Source organism: Muscardinus avellanarius, assembly GCF_963383645.1.
Source record: "Muscardinus avellanarius genome assembly, chromosome: 7".
NCBI classification, from domain to species: Eukaryota; Metazoa; Chordata; class Mammalia; order Rodentia; family Gliridae; genus Muscardinus; species Muscardinus avellanarius.
In genome coordinates, this window is record NC_137793.1 from 36,120,514 (window position 1) to 36,140,124 (window position 19,611).

General features: G+C 40.9%; 1 protein-coding gene across 1 annotated transcript in view; it reads left to right on the plus strand.

Annotated features, from left to right (window-relative positions):
- Positions 1-19,611, plus strand: part of FBN2 (fibrillin 2) — a gene marked incomplete at both ends in the record, with an annotated part of 232,315 nt that overhangs the window by 191,129 nt on the left and 21,575 nt on the right. Inside the window, 12 exons of the mRNA XM_080698411.1 lie at positions 150-275; positions 1,436-1,561; positions 3,381-3,497; positions 4,599-4,727; positions 5,781-5,900; positions 9,282-9,407; positions 10,950-11,102; positions 11,834-11,899; positions 12,186-12,311; positions 12,861-12,980; positions 13,916-14,038; positions 14,682-14,813. Coding sequence (XP_080554537.1) covers positions 150-275; positions 1,436-1,561; positions 3,381-3,497; positions 4,599-4,727; positions 5,781-5,900; positions 9,282-9,407; positions 10,950-11,102; positions 11,834-11,899; positions 12,186-12,311; positions 12,861-12,980; positions 13,916-14,038; positions 14,682-14,813 — 1,464 coding nt within the window. The remainder of the gene's footprint in view (positions 1-149; positions 276-1,435; positions 1,562-3,380; positions 3,498-4,598; positions 4,728-5,780; positions 5,901-9,281; positions 9,408-10,949; positions 11,103-11,833; positions 11,900-12,185; positions 12,312-12,860; positions 12,981-13,915; positions 14,039-14,681; positions 14,814-19,611) is intronic.

Consider the following 19,611-nt stretch of genomic DNA (forward strand, 5'->3'; position numbering starts at 1 on the left):
AGGAGTTTGGTACGCATAAATGGCTTTTAGATCCTTGTCTCATTGTTACTGTTCCTTTTGTATTTCTTTGAGTTGATCATAAGGTGGTGGTGTGTATGTAACCCCAAGGCAATGATGAAAACTTCACAGTGGAACTGTTGCTCTTTCAGATATTGATGAGTGCAGCAATGGTGATAATCTCTGCCAGAGAAACGCAGACTGTATCAATAGTCCCGGCAGTTACCGCTGTGAATGCGCCGCAGGCTTCAAGCTTTCGCCTAACGGGGCCTGTGTAGGTAAGAAAAGGGCTGATGTGCTGAGCACGAGATTCTTTGGATTTCCTACTAAAGAGCTAAGAACACTAGGCAGTTTAGGGCAGAGGACCCAGGAACAGGAAAAATTGAAGGAAAAAAAATCTATATAAAGAACAGAAATAGGGCAGGTTATATAAGATGCAGGGGTAATAATGAACCAGGCAAGGAAACTTCAGCCCCAAGAACAATCAAAGGGGAAAGGATGATGAGGCAAACTAGTAGCGCCAGGAGATTAGAAGAGCCCGCTGACCTGTAAGATAAAGATTCAAATTAAGGGTTGAAACTGGGCAAAAGACATTGGGTCCCCAAGACCCAATTCTGACCAATCATAAAAGAGCAGATGGAAAATCATAAGAAGGGACAAAAGAACTTCAGTGGTTACTCTCCTTCAGGGACCGGCTGGGGAGCTTTTTGTCTTTTATCTTTCATTGGCTTAAAATCAGTAAAACCCTATACCCACCCTGTTATAGTCTGCGGACTTTTAATCTCACAGACAAGAGCCCAATAAGGAAAAACCTTTGGGCAATAAAAGAAGAAATTGGTATCCTGCACTAAAAGAGGATCCATACCTAGTCATGGTGACCTATGCTTGTAATTGCAGCTACTCAAGAAATTGAGGCAAGAGAATCACAAATTCCAGGCCAGCCTGTATAATTTAGCAAGATCTGTCCCAAATGAAAATAAATAAATTAATTAAAAAGGTTGGTAATGTAGTTCAGTGGTGGAATGCCTCTGGATTCAATCACCAGTTCCACCACACACACAAAAAAAGTAGGGATAGTGCATGCCCATGTTTTTCTACCAAAAAAAAAGTCTTTAAAAAGATTTCTAATTCAGTCTATGTATAGTGAACCTGTTTCACCATATCCTTTAGATTATTGTGTTAGCGGTCCCTTTAATTGAGTCCCCTAGGATAAAGTAGTATTCTTGAGATACCAATCAACTTACAAAATTGCATGATTAAAAAGAGAGTCTTGGTACTTGAAAGCTGTCTTATTTTAATTCAGCTATTGTTATGGTTCATTTTCAGCCTGTCCATAATGATTAATAGCAGGTTAGAGAAACGCATCTGTGAAAAATGAAGGAATCTTAATAAAAATCAGATATTTGTAACATGTGGGGTTTTTGTTTGTTTGTTATAGATCGCAACGAATGTTTAGAAATTCCTAACGTTTGCAGTCATGGCCTGTGTGTTGATTTGCAAGGAAGTTACCAGTGCATCTGCCACAATGGCTTTAAGGCTTCTCAGGACCAGACAATGTGCATGGGTAAGAACATTTGGTCCTAGGGAGTGAAGTGGGGCTGAGACTCCGAGACAGATTACAGTTTCATTCTGTGCCACCAGTAATGACCGTGGCTCTTCCATGTTAAAACTGTTCAGTGCAAAATGTGCAAGACATGCGGTAGTGTGCTCTTCAGTTCAAGCTTTCCAACCATTTTCCCCAGAAAACATTCACAAGGCTTGACACACACACATCCCGAGACACTCGGGCATATGTTAAATTTACACAGTACTAGCTGCCCTTTACTTCTGTCTGTTCGCCTTAAAAAGAGAGCAGTACTATGTGTGACTCCACTAACAGGAATATATTTAGATACACACACATACTCTTTACACAAATTATTGAACTGTTCGAGATTTATCTGCATCTTGTGTGATTCTCTCATAATAACTGTAGAAGTAAAGACAGCCAAGGTCTGTAAATATCCCCAGTAGCTAAGGTAGTGTAATAGTGTTCAGAAAGCACTCGCTGAGCTGATGATTAATAAGTTCTCCAGGGCAGATGGGCTGGACGCCTTGAGGCTGATGAGGCTGAGCATAATAACTCCTTGAATCTGATCTCAGCGGTTGGCACTGCCTTTGCCAGAATGCTCTCTGTTCTTTGCACTCGAAGGAGGAAAATTAAATTTAAAACTTGGCTCTTTAAAATTAGCATATTCTCAGTGTGGAAAAAGCTAGGGTTATGCATCTACTCCCTTGGTATTAGAGATACTATCTAGGTGAGTATTAAAATCAGATTTTGACATGGAATTCATTTCCTTAGTGGCATATTCATGCAACAAGAAACACCTAGAGACCATCTTAGCTGAGCCATTGCCTTGTAAGGCCCCCTCACCCCCAAACGCCTGCAGGGCAACAGGGAAAAGGCTCTCCCTGATGCTTATACAAAGAAAATGCAGGCCCTAGTCCTCTTTGCATGGGTTTTCTGAGAGTGCTTGTTTTCTCATACATCTCCTTCTTCTACTCCTGGAGAAAGGATGATTTGGGGGAAAAAATGAGAAAAATCTGACCTCACTCTTAGTGATTTTTCATATAAAAGTCAGAGTCCTCAGTCTGACTGGATTCCACTACTTCATAAAATTAGGAAAGATAAAGTTTATCTTTAACCAGGCATGGTGGTGTGCAGCCTTGTAATCCCAGTACTTGAGAGGCTGAGACAGGAGGATTGCAGTTTTGTGGTCAGCCTCAGCTTCTTATTGAGGCCCTCTGCAATTTTATCTTTGGTTTGTCAATCAAATTAAGGTATATAAATTTCTGGGCAAGTGTTTATAATGTTAAGTAAAACAAAATGTTGTGTGTGTGGTACCAGGGGTGGAACCTGGGGGCTTTCTACCTCCAGGCTATACTCCCAGACGTATTTTATACTTTATTTGGAAACAGGGTCTCATTAAGTTGCTGAGAGCCTCACTATGTAGTTGAGGCTGGCTTCGAACCTATGCAATCCTCCTGTCTCAGCCTCCCAAGCATGGGGATTACAAGCGTGTACCACCACGCCCAGCCTAAAACTAATTATTTTAATATTTCAAACTATCAGTTTACTTCCAATTGATATACAGACATATTTAAAACATCTCTTCTGAGGGGCTGCTTTTTTAGGTTAATCATGAACGTGGCATGTGATGTTAAGTCATTAATTTTTTATATTTGACTTTTCTCTTTAACTTATTCTCACAAGTAAATAGGTGTCCCTATTAGTTGTACCAGAAAAAGCTAAATAATTCAGTAGGTTGGAAAAAAAAAGTAAAAGGTTGGTAGCCTTTTTTCTGGTTAAAAATTAAATTCCTTATGGTATTGCTTCTTTGTAGATGTTGATGAGTGTGAGCGACACCCGTGTGGCAATGGCACTTGCAAAAACACCGTTGGATCCTATAACTGTTTGTGCTACCCTGGCTTCGAGCTCACACCTAACAACGACTGCCTGGGTGAGCCCTGCGCCGCTCCTTACACTTCCACTCTGTGCAGTGTAGTGAAATAGTGAACCTAAACAGCAGAAGCAGCTTTAATTATGAGAATTGCAAATGTGTGCCAAAGGATAGATAATGTCATTGACCAATTTTTTCTTATCCAAAACATTTTTTGGCCCACATAAGCACAAGACCACTTTTTTTTTTAGCTCTTTTGCCAGTCTACAAATCAATTCAAAGGAAAAAGCCATTTGAATGACAGTAAATATGTTGAGACTGGCGTATGGTTTTAGTTATTTTTACCTCTTAGACTGGATAAAGATAGATACTTTATTGTTTCAGCATTACTAGAGTATTTTATAGAAGTCCATTCTTGGTTTACATTAAAATGCTATAGCAGCCTCCAACTTATAAACATATATCTATATCATGTCTTGAAATTTTCTTTTTCCTCAGCTTTTGAACCCTGGATACCTTTTTCCACAAAAGTGGCACATGGTGACTGGGTTTTGAGATCAAACCTCAGTCCAGGTTTTTAGCCTTGGGCACACGTTAATACACAAATATGAAATGTGAATGAATAACGGGCGGGGAGGGTCCTGAAGCAGGTGTGGAAATAATAAGAAAAATGACAACAAACTTGTCCTCCTTGTTCACCATGTGCCAGACCTTGTGTCGGTGCTGTGCAGCATAACATGTCTGAATTTCATGAGCCTGCTAGGTGTGTGGAAGTAACTTCAGATTCCTACCACCACAGGACCATTACAGCTCAGCCCCACCTCCGACTCTAACACAGTTTATGTTCACGTTGGTTTTCTCTTTTCCGAAATTCTGCAGTTGTGGGAAAAAAAAGATAAAACGCTTTTCCTTACACATTCAGCTTTCATCTGGTTGTAAATTCATGAAATATATTAAGATCAAAGTATACTCTTGTGGTTGAAATACAGTAGGAATCCATGTAACCACGTTAGTTACACAAGCAGTATGCTAGGGTCCATTTTTCTGTGTCGATGAGGAATTGTAAGGTTTTTGTCAATGTATGCCAGTTAGTGAAATGGGGCTGGTGCAAAAACTCTCTCTCTCTCTCTCTCTCTCTCTCTCTCCCCTGTATGCTTATAGACATAGATGAGTGCAGCTCCTTTTTTGGTCAAGTGTGCAGAAATGGACGGTGTTTTAATGAAATTGGCTCCTTCAAGTGTTTATGTAACGAGGGTTATGAACTTACTCCAGATGGCAAAAACTGTATAGGTAAGAATCTAAACACTAAATGGTCTTTACTGTGCTGTGTTTTGTTTTGTAAAATAATGTAAATACTGTCTCCCTTCTCCCTCCCACTCCAAAACTTAGGGCCTCATTCACATTTAGTCATCATATCACATGACCAAGAGAACCTATGATGGAGAAATTTTGGTATAAAATACTACCAGTTGGGAATATATTTACTGGGCACAGATCCTGAGGCTATCCATGTCTGTGTCAAAGCAGGCAAAGGAAATAAATTTAAGAAGTAAATAAAAGAAGTAGTCGGGCGTGGTGGCGCACGCTTGTAATCCTAGCGCTTGGGAGGCTGAGACAGGAGGATCACACAGCTTCAAAGCCAGCCTCAGCTACTTAGTGAGGCTCTCAGCAACTTAGTGAGACCCTGATTCCAAATAAAATATAAAATAGGTCTGGGAGTATAGCCTGGAGGTAGAAAAGCCCCCTGGGTTCCACACCCAGTACCACAAAAAAGTAAAATAAAATAAGAAACAAAATAAAATAGGGCTGGGGGTGTAGCCCTAAGGTAGAAAGCCCCTGGGTCCTATCCCCCAGTGCTACCAAAAACAAATAAATAAAAGAAATAAATTTAAAAAGTACCAGTTTGCCAAAAAAGAACAACCCAAACCCAAAGCCCAGTGCAGCATGGTGGCACACGCCTATAATCCCAGTACTTGGGAGGTTGTGACAGGAGAATCACAGGTTTATGGTCAGCCTCAGGAACTTAGCCAGGCTGTCTGCAACTTACTGAGAACCTGTTTCAAAATAAAAACTAAAATAGGACCGAAAGCATAGCTCAGAGTTAGAATGTGCCTGGGTTCAGTCCCCAGCACTACCAAAAAAAAAAAAAAAAAAAAAAAAAACCCAAGATGGCAAAAGAATACCACGGTGAATATTTGTCCATGGTGGCCTAGCTACACAGTGCTTCACCACTGAGCTACATGCCCAGCCCTGAATCCATGTTAATACTGTTCAGCTGACAAATAATCTATGCAATGATTATCTCATGGTTAAGTGACGCTCTTCTCTTCTTTCTCTCTAAAGATACTAATGAGTGTGTGGCCCTTCCTGGTTCTTGTTCTCCCGGTACCTGTCAGAATTTGGAAGGATCCTTCAGATGCATTTGTCCCCCAGGATATGAAGTCAAAAGCGAGAATTGCATTGGTAAGACTAGCGTGTGTCCTGAGGTCCACAGTTTGTGCAATATAATAGAGTTAGTATGGACTCTGGAAATGTATTGCATCTCAGCCACTGCAAGTATCTAACCTAAGGAATTAAATATACAGCTGCCTGTAGCTGTTTTACCGAACCATCAGAAATCATTTGATGGTAGAAATAAAAAAAAAAAAAAACTTAGGGATGTGGGATTTTTTCATTAATAGAAAATCTAATGCTAGTCAAAGAATTTTCATCATACTCTTAATCTCCAAATGTCAACAGAGACTTTCTACTGAATTTAAAGACTGTCTACAAAAATTGTAATCTTTGGCATCCAACTTTAAACCCATTATTGAAGGTATCTCAAGTCCTAGAAATGTGGAAGAGAAAGTCTTGACAATTCTATGGAGACATTTCCCCTCCCCCCCCCCGGGGGGGAAGACCTCATGTCAAAACAGAAAATATTAGCCCATTTGTCATAACAGATGTTTTTTCTGTTGAAAGTCTTCCAGCACATGAGAACACTGTAACCACATCAAAAGTGGGTGTCAGAATTGCCTGGTGGACATAATGAAGGCCAACTTTTTAACAGTTCACTTTATTTAACTTTCATGCAAATTATTTTTACAGCCTTGTTGAAATTCAGAAGCACCAGCATCTTACTGTGGTTTTTCTAATGAGAAAGGATTGCTAAGAGTGTTTTTGTTTTGCCTATGACTTATCTAATTTTTTAAAAATTCTATCACCCTTGGCAAGATTTCATATAAAGATATGTACTCTACTGTTTACATTTGAGGGAGTTATAAAGCTGAAAAAAAGCTGCTGATGTCATAGAATTTAATTATGTCTCAGACCATATAATTAAACATTATGGTTATCCCTACTCTGAGTGTCTGATTTTTATAGATTATGTAAGTTTACTGAAAAATAATAATAATAATAGAATTTTCTTAGGAAGAATTCTTTTGAAAGGTTTAAGATCCTCTATATCATTTTTTCATGTTTAATCTTGATTCTTCATGTTTCCATGATCCATTTTTTTTATGAACATTAACAGCAGCAGTGTATTAGCCACTAGCAAGGAAAAAGAAATACATACACTTTCGTATATCATGTAGTCTTGGCTACCTTTTTTCTTAGTAAAAGTATCTATATCTATGATTCAATTAACATGCTATTTAAATTTCAGAAATATTTTTTCTTTAACCGTTGTCAGTCATCCTGCTATTGTGCATCTCTGAAAAAAATTGGTTTTGAAACTTTCTTCACCAGGAGAATATTTCCTTTAGACTAGAATCTCTTCTAGCCATTTTTTCTCAGATGAGATTCTTTGTAACATGATCACAAGTGTCATACACAAACACATATCTGTCTATGTGTACACACATGTATCTATCCATGCCTATATTCCAAAGGTTTCCCAGTTGAACAAGTGGCGCCTTTCTAAACAAAATACAGGCTTTGCTTTAGGCAACTTCCTTCCAAATGGGAGAGGCATGTTTTGTAAATAAAGCTGTCTTGTAAAGGCTTCCTTATAAGGCTAGACACTGCGCTGGAGGGGAGCCAGGTACAGGAGGGAGCACAGTGAGGGGTTGTGAATTACTGTGCTCTTGGTGAGAGTGGCATTCTGAGGAAGAGTCACAAAGGACCAGTGGGATTCAGGGCAACTCGTAAGTGCTGCGTGGGAACTTACCAATCAAAGAGGTAAAGAAAACAGAAGAGGCTATTTTGAAAACAAGGATCCAAAGCATATGGAGTGGCTGGCGCAGAAGATTGAACTTAATCTCCAGGCAGTGTAGAAACACTGAATGCAAGGGCTTATGTTTTTATGCCTTCTAGAAAGGATGTGATACGACTCAGTCATTAAAATTCTTCGAAAATGAATTGAGAACTCAGTAAGTGCCAGGCACATGCTCTTCTAGAAGCTGTAGATACAACCCGAGCTAAAGCCACAAGCCATGTGCCTAAAGCTATTTAATATTTAATCATTTGGTTGAAGTGAACCACTAAATATGCACTCCCCACGCGGGGATAAATGGTCTATGATCACTGGTAAGATATCCTTATTTTAAGGAACTCTGTGAGGTAAAGAGAATGTTCCATCTACAATATATCTGGTTTCTACTTCCAGAGGCACTCATTTTCAAAGATAATCAGATGTATGATTTGGAAAGGCAACCCTGGTAGCAGCAAGAGGAGAGAGGAAAGGCTGAAGTCAGTCAGGGGACTTAGGCAATCCAGTGGCAGCTGAGGGTGGACAGCTAAGCACAGAGGAGGTCGAACAGAAGGCCACGTGCTGCTTGTATATGGGAGTTAAAAGTTCAGGAGGAAGCCAGGGGTGGTGGCACATACCTGTAATCCCACAATTTGGGAGGCTGAGATAGGAGGATGGTAGGTTTGAGGACAGCCTCAGCAACTTAGTGAGATCTTGTTTCAAAAAGAGACAAAAAAAAAGTGCTGGGGATATAGCTCAGAAGTAGAATGCCCCCCTGGGTTCAACCCCCAGTACTAGAAAAATAACAAGGTTATAGGGAAGAGGAATAAAGATGACTCAGGATCCCCTTTTAGATTGCAGAGAGTAGAATCAGGGAAGGAGACTAGTCAGTTGGACAAATTTGGCCACCTGAGTCTGTGGTGCTGGTGAGACATCGACTTGGTCTCATCAGGTAGACAGGTGAATGTACATGATGTTATATACTCAAAGTCCGGGACCCCAGGGTGACAGAGACCACCACCACACAATAATGAAAAAACAGGAAGGGGTTTATCGGGGAACTAGCTCGAGCTAGGGTCCGAGTATCATCCAGTGCACTAGAATCTTGAAAAAGACCCCGAGTCTTTGTTCCAAGCCACTTTTATACATTTCAGTCACTCTGGCTGTGATTTAACAGAGGAGTTATCTTTAAACCAAAAGGAATTTTTACTGCTGTTATCACAAGCAACGGACGGGATACTTGGTGCCTCCCATTTGGTTCGTGCCTCCTGGGGTTGGTTGGGAGTTTTTCATCCCGACCCAGGTGTCAAAACTGGCAGTTGTATTAACTGCTGGTTGTATTCCTGGGAAACTGAACCTTAGGCCTAGCCTGTTTGCTGTATGGATGAAACCTGTCATGGCTCCACTAGGGATCTACAGTATACCCCTGGGTGAGGAGCTGGGGCTGGATGTGGACTCTCTCTGGTTGGTTAAAACCAGATATAGTCTTTGACATTTGAAGCAATAGTCGTTTATATTGAAAGAGTAAGTTAAATATATACGTAATGTGACCTCATTTCATATTAAATATCTATTGGCTAGTGACTGTTATAATATGGAATAGATACATATTTTAAGTTCATAAGTAGTGTATTGATTTAATTATATTAACAAATTCTCTCCCTCATCTGCAGATATAAATGAATGTGATGAAGATCCCAACATCTGTCTTTTTGGCTCCTGTACCAACACACCGGGGAGCTTCCAGTGCATCTGCCCCCCGGGCTTTGTGTTGTCCGACAATGGACGGAGATGCTTTGGTAAGCTTTGTAATGGCTTCTTGGTCATAATTCTCCCTTTAAAAGCCTCAAAGCTAGGTAGCAAATCATGCTAGTGGTTTGTCATGGCAAAGCACCTGTCTATGGTAAATATAGCATCTGTAATTTAAAAATACAGGTCTCAAAGTATATGCAATGGAAAAATTTTAAGGTACTTTGAATTATTGGCGCTATTTCTACATTTTTTTAGTTTCTATACTAAATGAAAGTTTGTCATCTTAGTTGACTGCTTTCATCTTGTTGCAGGCATGGATTTTTGGGTTTTGGTGGTGGTGCGTTTTGGGGTTTTGTTTGCATGAGTTATGTGAGATGTGATTTGACTTACTGGAAGTTACCCAGATTGTTCTTGTCGGCTGCACCGGTGGAAAAAGAACCGGTGTAGAGGTCATTGTGATACTTAGCATGACTTCTCAAATTCCCAAAGCACGTTATAAAAATATTTTAAACGTTTTAAATAATGGAATAAAATTTTATAGAAAGGTCACTTGAAAACTGCAAATGAGGGCAGGCGCGGTGGCACACACTTGTAATCCCCGCGCTTGGGAGGCTGAGACAGGAGGATCGCGCAGGTTCTAAGTCAGCCGCGCTGGCTTAAGAGACCCTATTTCCAAATAAAAAGTATAAAATAGGTCTGGGAGTATAGCCGGAGGTAGAAGGGCTTCCAGGAACCCCAGTACCACCAAAATAAATAAATAAATAAATAAATAAATAAATAAATAAAGAAGGGCCAAGCATGGTGTCAAATGCCTGTATCCCAGGGATTGAGAGGCTGAGACAGAAGAATCGGAGATTCAAGGCCAGCCTCTTCAACTCAGTGAGATCCTGTTCCAATAAATAAATAAATAAAAATAAAAAAGAGTCGCAGGTGGAGCTTGTAGATAGGATGCCTCTAGGTTCAATTCCCAGCACCAAAGCTGGACTTAGTAGTGCACACTTGTGATCCCAGCATTTGGGAAGCTGAGACCGGAGGATTGCAGTCTGCGGGCAGCCTCAGCTACTTAATGAGGCCCTCTGAAACTCAGTAAGACCCTGTTTTAAAAATAAAGAATTAAAAATGGGGCTAAGGGGTGTAGCTCGGAGTTTGAATGCCACCAGGTTTCATCCCCAGACCCGCAAAAGAATTTTAAAAAAAATTTCTCAGCACCAGTAAATAAATAAATTGGAACAACTGAGAGTGTTCAGAAATGTTTTTTAACTGCTAACCTACTCTACCTCATGCATCCCACCCATGAGAAATATTCTTTCAAAAACAGTTTTATATAATCCCAGTACTTGGGAGGCTAAGACAAGAGGATCATGGACAGCCTCAGCTACTGACTGAGGCCCTCCACAACTTACTGAGACCCTGTTTCAAAATAAAGAATAAAAAAATAGCGCTGGGGGTGTAGTGTAGCTCAGGGGTAAAATGCCCCTGGGTTCCATCCCCAGTACCAAAAAAATAAAATCACACAGTTTTATATACAGATTATTCCGTATATCTAAATGATTGGTAAGGAGCTCTGTTATATTTGCTTTCTTGATTAGATACTCGTCAGAGTTTCTGCTTCACAAATTTTGAAAATGGAAAGTGTTCTGTACCCAAAGCTTTCAACACCACAAAAGCGAAATGCTGCTGCAGCAAGATGCCAGGAGAGGGCTGGGGGGACCCCTGTGAGCTGTGCCCCAAAGACGACGAAGGTAAGAGCAAGGGCCCCAGTGCCTTTGCACCGGCACGTGAAGGTCTGCGGGAGTCAGTTTGATGTGTCATTTATGAATATTTTGAGAGTGCAGTTATCCCTTCACATGTACATTTTGATGGTTCAGCGAGCACCCTAGCCTGGGGGACTTCTTTCAACATTTGTATACAACATGTGAAGGGTAGGAGAAGCAAGAAGGGAAAAGAAATTATATTCCAGATTGCTGCAGAAGTCTCACGTAGGTGTTCTGGAGGTGCAGTCCAGTGGCAGGGCCTGTGCTTACCATGTACAGAGCCCTGGGTTCAATCTCCAGCATCACAAGAAAATAAAAGTTCCGTATGAGTATATATAGTATTGCAGGCTGTGGTTCTCACAATGTTAGGTAAATTCTGAGAAGCCAAGTCAACGTAATGGCTGTTTGTGAGAAGAATAATTCCTAGGAGGATCACACCGGCTTGGTTTCCAGGTTGGGGTTGGCTGCTTTGTTTGTATTAAATGAACAAAACAAAACAAAAAAAAAAAGAGTTCAGGCCAGTGGCACCCTGGAAGTACAAGCTCAGATGGCCTTCTCTAAGTATACTCAGTGCAGTTTTTATAATAAAGTATGAAAATTTTAAACTCTCATTAAAAACACTTTTGTATAGAAATTTTCATCTGTATTGTTCATTGGTTCTTCAGTTCTCTTACAATTAAGACTCTTTAATAATGGAAAATTTGTATATTTCTCTGTAGTTGCATTCCAGGATTTGTGTCCCTACGGCCATGGAACTGTCCCCAGTCTTCATGACACACGTGAAGGTGTGCTTTGACATAATTTATTCTTGTATTCACATTTTATACAAATATACTTTTTTTCATTTATAAACCATACTTATATATGATATAATATATGGTATGTTTTATTTAATGTACATGTGTAATATTTTTATAACATACATTATATATAAGACTGTCATGATATATGAAATACATATGACAAAATACCATGTCTTATTCATTTTAGTCTATGTTGAGTAGATGTAAATAGTACAGACACATCTTTTTCTGTGAAGAAGTTAAGCCATTGGATGGTTTTGTGTTCTAGATGTCAATGAGTGTCTCGAGAGCCCAGGCATCTGTTCTAATGGTCAGTGCATCAACACCGACGGATCCTTCCGCTGTGAATGCCCCATGGGGTACAACCTTGATTACACTGGAGTGCGCTGTGTGGGTGAGTTTTAGCTCCACATTACGCAGTTTGAAAGTTCTGGTTTATTTCTCAGATTCAGCAAAAGGCCTCCCAGGTACCTGGCATGGTGGTGGGACTTGCAAAGCAGGGATAAGTAACTAGTAACGGTTCTTTCTTAGCCCAGCCTGCGATTTCCAGTCTGACTTTGCTTGTGTGGAGAAGAAGAGAGCTGCCCAACCTTTGTCTTCAACCAAGTATACAAACTTTTACATCTCTAGAGACGTAGAATTGCTAAAATCTGAAACTGGGAAAGAAGTCTACTTGACTCTGTGCACATCTGCTCTTGAAGCAAAGGCCCCCAGCCCGCTTCTGGATCTTTGATCTTTAGGGGTCAGAACACTGCACACTGATCCTTCATGGTCTTCAGCACTGAATCAAGACCAACCCAGGCTGGGCTAAGAAAGAAGGGTCTCCATGCCCTTCCCAGATCCAGGAAAGGTGTGCGGGTCAGTGTGGATCTTCATGGACATGCTTGCTTTAGGCCAAAACTTCCCCAGCCTTTGTGACACTTTCTTATTCTCCCTTTTTCAGATACTGATGAGTGTTCAATCGGCAATCCATGTGGAAATGGGACGTGCACCAACGTCATCGGGAGTTTTGAATGCAACTGCATTGAAGGCTTTGAGCCAGGGCCCATGATGAATTGTGAAGGCAAGTGATCCTTGTATTGAGCATTATTTCTTCTTGATGTGTAAAGTGTATTTTAATGTTTTGGCCTTTTTTTATGCTTTTCTGCTACTCTACTAATGATCATATTCATTACAAGTATATATTCCTTTACCTCGATGAACACAGTTACAATAGCTGCTCTGATAACACCAACATCTGGTCATCTCAGGGTTGGCATCTGTGGATTTCTTTTCCTCCTGAGATTATTTAGTAATATTTTTCTGGCTCTTTAGTGTATTGGTTAATTTTAGATTTATTCTCCAGATATTGTGCCTGCTGAATTCTAGAATCACTTATATTACTCTAAAGAATTTTGGTGCTTTCAGTCTAGCAGCTAACTTGGGGAGGCACAAAAGCCAAATGTCAGGCCTGTGGAAGGGACTGATTGAGATTTCATTTCTGATCTTTAAGCCTTCCTTGGTTTTGCCCCACACATGCATGGTATAGTTGGCAATGTGGGCTGAGTATATGGGGAAAATGCTGTTCTTCTCCCCTAGCACTCTCCAGAGTTTTCTTGACTCCTTGGTTAGCCCAAGGTTTCCTCTCCAGGTTCTTCTGGACAGAATCTCAGAAATTTTCTGATGAAGATTTGGCTACCAACTACTGCCACTTCCAGGGCACTGGTCATCTGAAGGGTAATTTCAGGAAGAAAAAAAAAAAGACTCCAATGGGGAAATTATCCCTTCTTTGCTAGTTGTCTTCTCTTAGTTTCAACTTACTAATAAAAACTTTATTTTTTCCAGTTTATAGGCATTATATTGGAAGATGAGTTTGCTAGGTACCAAATTCTGCATACCAATAGTAGAAGTTTTATCTTATTACTTTCTGTGTGACTGCCATATGAACTCACTAGTGTTTCTTTAAGCAAATACTTAGAGCTCTAGGCTAAGCCCTTTCCTGTCCGTTTCTCTGCTCAGATATCAATGAATGCGCCCAGAACCCGCTGCTGTGTGCTTTCCGCTGCATGAACACCTTTGGATCCTATGAATGCACGTGCCCAATTGGCTACGCCCTCAGAGAAGACCAAAAGATGTGCAAAGGTAAGGCCACAGGCGAGGGAGTACTTAGAACTTTATTCACCATGCTGGAATTTTTAGTGGTTTTTATAGTTCTCAGCTGACTTCCTCTTGATCTTTAAAGAAATATAACAGCATTGAACTGGTAGATTGCCACATCTATATATAACAAAATATCTGATGGTGTGTGCACACAAATCAAAGAAGGAAAGATGGGATAAGGAGCCCTCTATGTCACAATCTTGGACACTTACTAAAGCAAAGATTGCCCTTCCATGACCTTATCCTTAAGGCTAATGCTGAAAGCTTCATACATCTGGAAATGTAGCCAACACTTGAAAAGGACTGGAATCCTCCTTCCCTTGTCACACCATACAATAACACCTTAAGAGCTAAAAAGAAAATGTCAGGCATCACAGGTGTTACATACCTGTAATCTCTGCTCCTCAGGGGTCTGAGACAGGAGGATCCGCAACCTGGGCAACTTAGCAAGATCCTGTCTCAAAAGAAAAACTAGAAAGGGTTGGGGATGTTGCTCAATGATAGAGCACCCCTTAGTTTAATCCCCAGTAAGGGGCAGTGGCAGAAGACCAAATACATTACTAAAGTATAGTCCACTCCCAAGAATTTCCTGTTTTTGTTTTTCTCTACTCAAAATGTTTTATAGATCTGGATGAATGTGCTGAAGGGCTGCACGACTGTGAATCCAGAGGCATGATGTGCAAGAACCTGATCGGCACCTTCATGTGCATCTGCCCCCCTGGAATGGCCCGCAGGCCTGATGGAGAAGGCTGTGTAGGTAAGCTGGAGGGCTGCTGCCTGCTCATGAAGTGCTCCCACGCCGAGTCAAGGGCGTGGACCGATCCCAAGCCATCTTAACCACAAGCCAGCTGCCTCCAGCTGTGTGGAGCCTGTGTGACAGCTAGCTGCCATCCTTCTCAGTATCCACACTAGTACATAGGTTCTAGATAAAGCAACAGTGACTTTGCTGCCTGCGAATAGATGCCGTTTTGTTTTTCATGGCCCCAGATTCTGAAACTCTAAAACCCTAAATGTGGAAGTATAGTAAAACTCCTTGGAGTGGCTCTGTTCATGTACCAAACTAAAAGCATGAGGTAATGGTCTCATTTTTGTTCTTTCCTGTGAGTGAGGAGAGATCTGAAGAGGCAGATAGTCTCGTTTTGCAGGATGTCACTGATACTTTTACTATATTTTTCAACATACTTGGGCCTCTTTTAATTCATTTATAAGGGGAGGAGGTAGAGCTGTGATTGTGTGATGTGCGCCATCATCTCCCGCTCTGCTCCATCTTCATTGTCTCAGCACTTCTTTCCAAAAGTGTTGTCACCTGGGACCCCCAGGGCCCACCACACAGCCTCCCCCTGCTCCCAGTAGGTGAGCTCCTCCTTTAACTGCAAACCTGCGATTCCTGACCTCCCGTACGTGGGAAAATTATAACTATTTTTAGTCTGAAGTTTAGTGATCATTTTCTCCTTTTAAAAAAAAAAAAGTCAAGCCGGGTGTGGTGGCACACCCTTGTAATCCCCGCACTTGGGAGGCTGAAACAGGAGGATCACGCAGGTTCGAAGCCACCCTCTGCTGGCTTAAGAGACCCTATTTCCAAATAAAAAATATAAAATAGGTCTGGGAGTGTAGCCCGGAGGTAAAAGGCCCCTGGGTTCCATCCCCAGTACCACCAAAAATAATAATAATAATAATAATAATAATAATGTCAAAATAAGATTCCTTGAAAATGAGTCTTAGAGTGATTGCCTGGTGCCAGGAGTCAGAGTGGAGAGTGGTTGCCAGGGGATCCCAGGAACCCACCATGGGAGATGGAAATGTTCCAGAACTGCATTGTGGCAGTGGTTCACAACCCTGTAACTTATAGAAAATCATTGAATTGTACATAGGAAGTTTGCGGCATGCATAAACTTTTTTTAAAAAATTTAAAGTAAATAAATACAAGAATGTGCATTGTAATGCTGCTTGTAATGAACCAAAAAGTAAAGCCATCTCAATATCCACCACAGAAAGAAGGACAGGTAAAGGAATCTCAGCCCAGTCATGCAGGGAAATGAAGCATTCAAAAGGAGTAAGATGAATTTGCGTATGTACTGATGCAGAAAACACTAGATACATGTTACAGAACAATATAAAACTATGTCATGTTTTAAAGAAAATTGTTAGGGCCGCAGTGATGTGGAAAGGAGTGAGACCCGGAACAGAGCTGGAGTTAAGCAACAGATGGTACTGAAGGACTGACCGGACATGGTGGATGAAAGAAAAGAGGGAGAAAAGACAAGTCCTAGGATTTTACTTGAGTAGCTGATTGGATGATGCTACCATTAACTAATAAGGAAAAGACTGGAAGAACCAGGATTCGTTGGGGACACAAAAGAACAAAAGTTCTATTTTGACCCTGCTAATGTCAGGCAGTGTTAGCTTCCCAAGTGGTACTGTCAAGCAGGCAGAGAGAGGTATTTATGAGCCAGAGATATAAATTGCTGGCAAATACAAAATGTTTTAAAAATCATGGGACTGATGAGAACACTGGAGAGATCCTGGAAAGTAAAACAGTGACTGGGCCCTGGGCAGAGGTAGCCAACAATATGGGATGCCTTCCAGGCCAGTGTGGTGCCCTGGGAATTAAAAGAACACAGCGTTTGGTTGCTTAGAGGATAGCAGCTTTTGTGTAATGCTACTCAGGAAAAGAGTAAGACATACACAAAGAGCTGGGTGTGGTGGCACATACTTGCAATCCCAGTCCTTGGGAGCCTGAGACAGGAAAATCACAGGTTTGTGGCCAGCCTCAGCAACCTAGCAAGACCATGTTTCAAGTAAGAAATAAAAAGGATTGGGGGTGTAGCTCTGAGATAGAATTCCCCTGGATTCAGTCCCCAGTAGCACACACACACACACACACACACACACACACACACACACACACACGTCGACAGAGGATAGTAAGTAGACTTGCTGATCTGTTCAGGAAGCTTCAGTGGAGAGAATGAACCTCTGAGTTGAAGAAAGAATCGGAGGTGCAGAAGAACCAGAGATCCTTCTTAGGAGAAGTTTTGTCCTGAGGAGAATAAAGAAATGTGGCCACAACTGCAGGAGTAAAATATAATAGAGACTTTTTTTTTGGTACTGGGGATTGAATGCATGGGTGTTCTACCTCTGAGCTACACCCCAGCCTTATTTCTTTCTTTTTACTTAGGTATTTACTTATTTGGAAACGGGGTCTTGCTAGGTTTCTGAGAGCCTTGCTAAGTTGCCAAAGCTGGCTTAGAACCTGCGATCGTCCTGTCTCAGTCTCCCAAGTACTGGGATTACAGGTGTGCATCACCATGCCTAGAAGAAGAGACTAGTTTTCAGGATGCAGTTGCCAAAGGATGTATGCTGAAGGAGTGAGCCCTGGGATGGGAGAGTTGTGAAATCATGGAAGCAATCCCAAAGCAAGAGTGCCAGGCTGGCCCTTGAGAAAACCAAAGATATTTCTGCTGTTGGCAGTAGCACAAGTCTGAGGGGAAGGCTCACGGTAGGGCAATGTCATTCGTGTCTCCATGTTATGGAAGTTATTTTATAAAATGCAAGCAATAGAGCTGGGCGTGATGGCACAGGCTTATAAGCCCGGCATTTGGGAGGCTAAGACAAGAGGATTGCGGTTCGAGGACAGTCTCAACTACTTAGTGAGGCCCTCTGCAACTCAGTGAGACCCTGTTTCAAAATAAAGAATAAAAAATAGGGCTGAGGGTATAACTCAGAGGTAGAATGCCCCTGGGTTTCATCCTCAGTACTGCAACAAAACAAACAAACAACAACAACAAAAAATGTGTGCAAGCATAGTAGGATTGTTGAGAAGGACCAAATACCTATTTGAGAAGTGAGAGTCGGGGATTAAAATGCGCCGTGTCTTGGGGGGTGTTTCCCTCTTGCCTGCTGGGCTGTGCTGGGCCAGGCACAGAATACATAGACCAGGGGCAAAAGCGCTGGTGATGAAATGTCTGGGCTTGACATTCTTGATCTAGAAGTTGTCAGAAGACAAAAAGTGGGTACTAGAAATCAAAACTGCATAAGTGGTTTAACATCACACCAAGATACACCCTACTGAAGTTATAAATTTCAACAGGAAGGAAAAAATTCAGACTTATTTGTAAGCCTCTCTTGGTAATTCTCATTGTGAATGACAATAAAGCAAAAGTAATCTAAGAATTGGAAGCATATCAAATTATCTTTCAGATATAAAAGCTAGATATACACTAGAGTTCAGGCAGTATATCCAGCAAGAGCCCTTTTGCAAAACATAATTCAAGCAACTAAAATATAAGTCGAAATGCAAATGGATGACATTAGGAAAATAGTAAATCAAAGTGGTAGACTGGCATCCTCGGAGCCTAGAAATAATAAACCAAGAAAATTTTAAGTTAATAACTTAGCTAATTACTTTTGTATATGCTTTTAAGTTTCTATAAAACTTTTTTTTTCCTGAAAGGAAAAAGATAACTACTCCAAGACACACCATGGTGAATTTTAAAACACTTAAGAGCAACATGAAAATCCTCAGAGTTCCCAGAGAGAAAAACTAGATTTCCAAAAAATGATCAATAACATTTGGTTTTAAAAAAAAAGCAGAGCAATATTTTTAAATGTTCTAAAGGAAATTAATTTTGAGCTAAAATTCTGAAATTAAGTAGGAAAATAATCAAAATAAGATACTGTCAGAAACCTATATGGAAATTACTTACCACTCACAAACCCTTTCTAAAATATATTTTGAAATTAATACAAGTATACATATATGTGAAGCAATTTCAACATGTGCTTTCAAGCCCATTATGTCCAACTTCCCTAGTGTAGGACACCTATTAAAACTTACATTGAAGCCAGGCGTGGTGATGCACACTTGTATGCCTATAATCCCAGCGTTCATGAGGCTGAGACCTGAGGATCGTGGTTCACGGACAGCCTCAGCTACCTAATGAGGCCCTCCGCAACTTAGTGAGACCTTGTTTCAAAATAAAGAATAAAAATATAGGACAGGAGGTGTAGCTTGGAGGTCAAATGCCCCTAGGTCCCATCCCCAGACCCGCAAAATAAATAAATAAATAAAGACTAAAAACAGGCTGGGGGTGTAGCCCCAGGGCTCCATTCCCAGACCTGCAAAAAAAAAAAAAAAAAAAAAAAAAAACCTTACCTTGAACAGCAACAAAGATGCCTTAACAGTGTATTTGTTTTTCTGTGTATGTATGGGATACAGGGGCATAATGGGCTTTCCTGAGTATTTTCTCTAACAAGTGAATAAGTATCTATTCTAAAACTTTTTGTAACAAGTGCCTTGGCATCTATTTCTTTCTGTTGCCTGTGCGTGCCACCTGGCATGCTGACGTGATCTAGAAAATTTGATTGCTGTGTGTGTGTGTGTGTGTGTGTGTGTGTGTGTGTGTGTAGCACTGGCGATAGAACCCAGGGGCATTTCACCTCTGAGCTACACCCCAACCCTATTTTTTTATTCTTTATTTTGAAATAGGGTCTCACTGAGTTTCAAAGGGCCTCACTAAGTAGCTGAAGCTGTCTGTGAACCACCATCCTCCAGT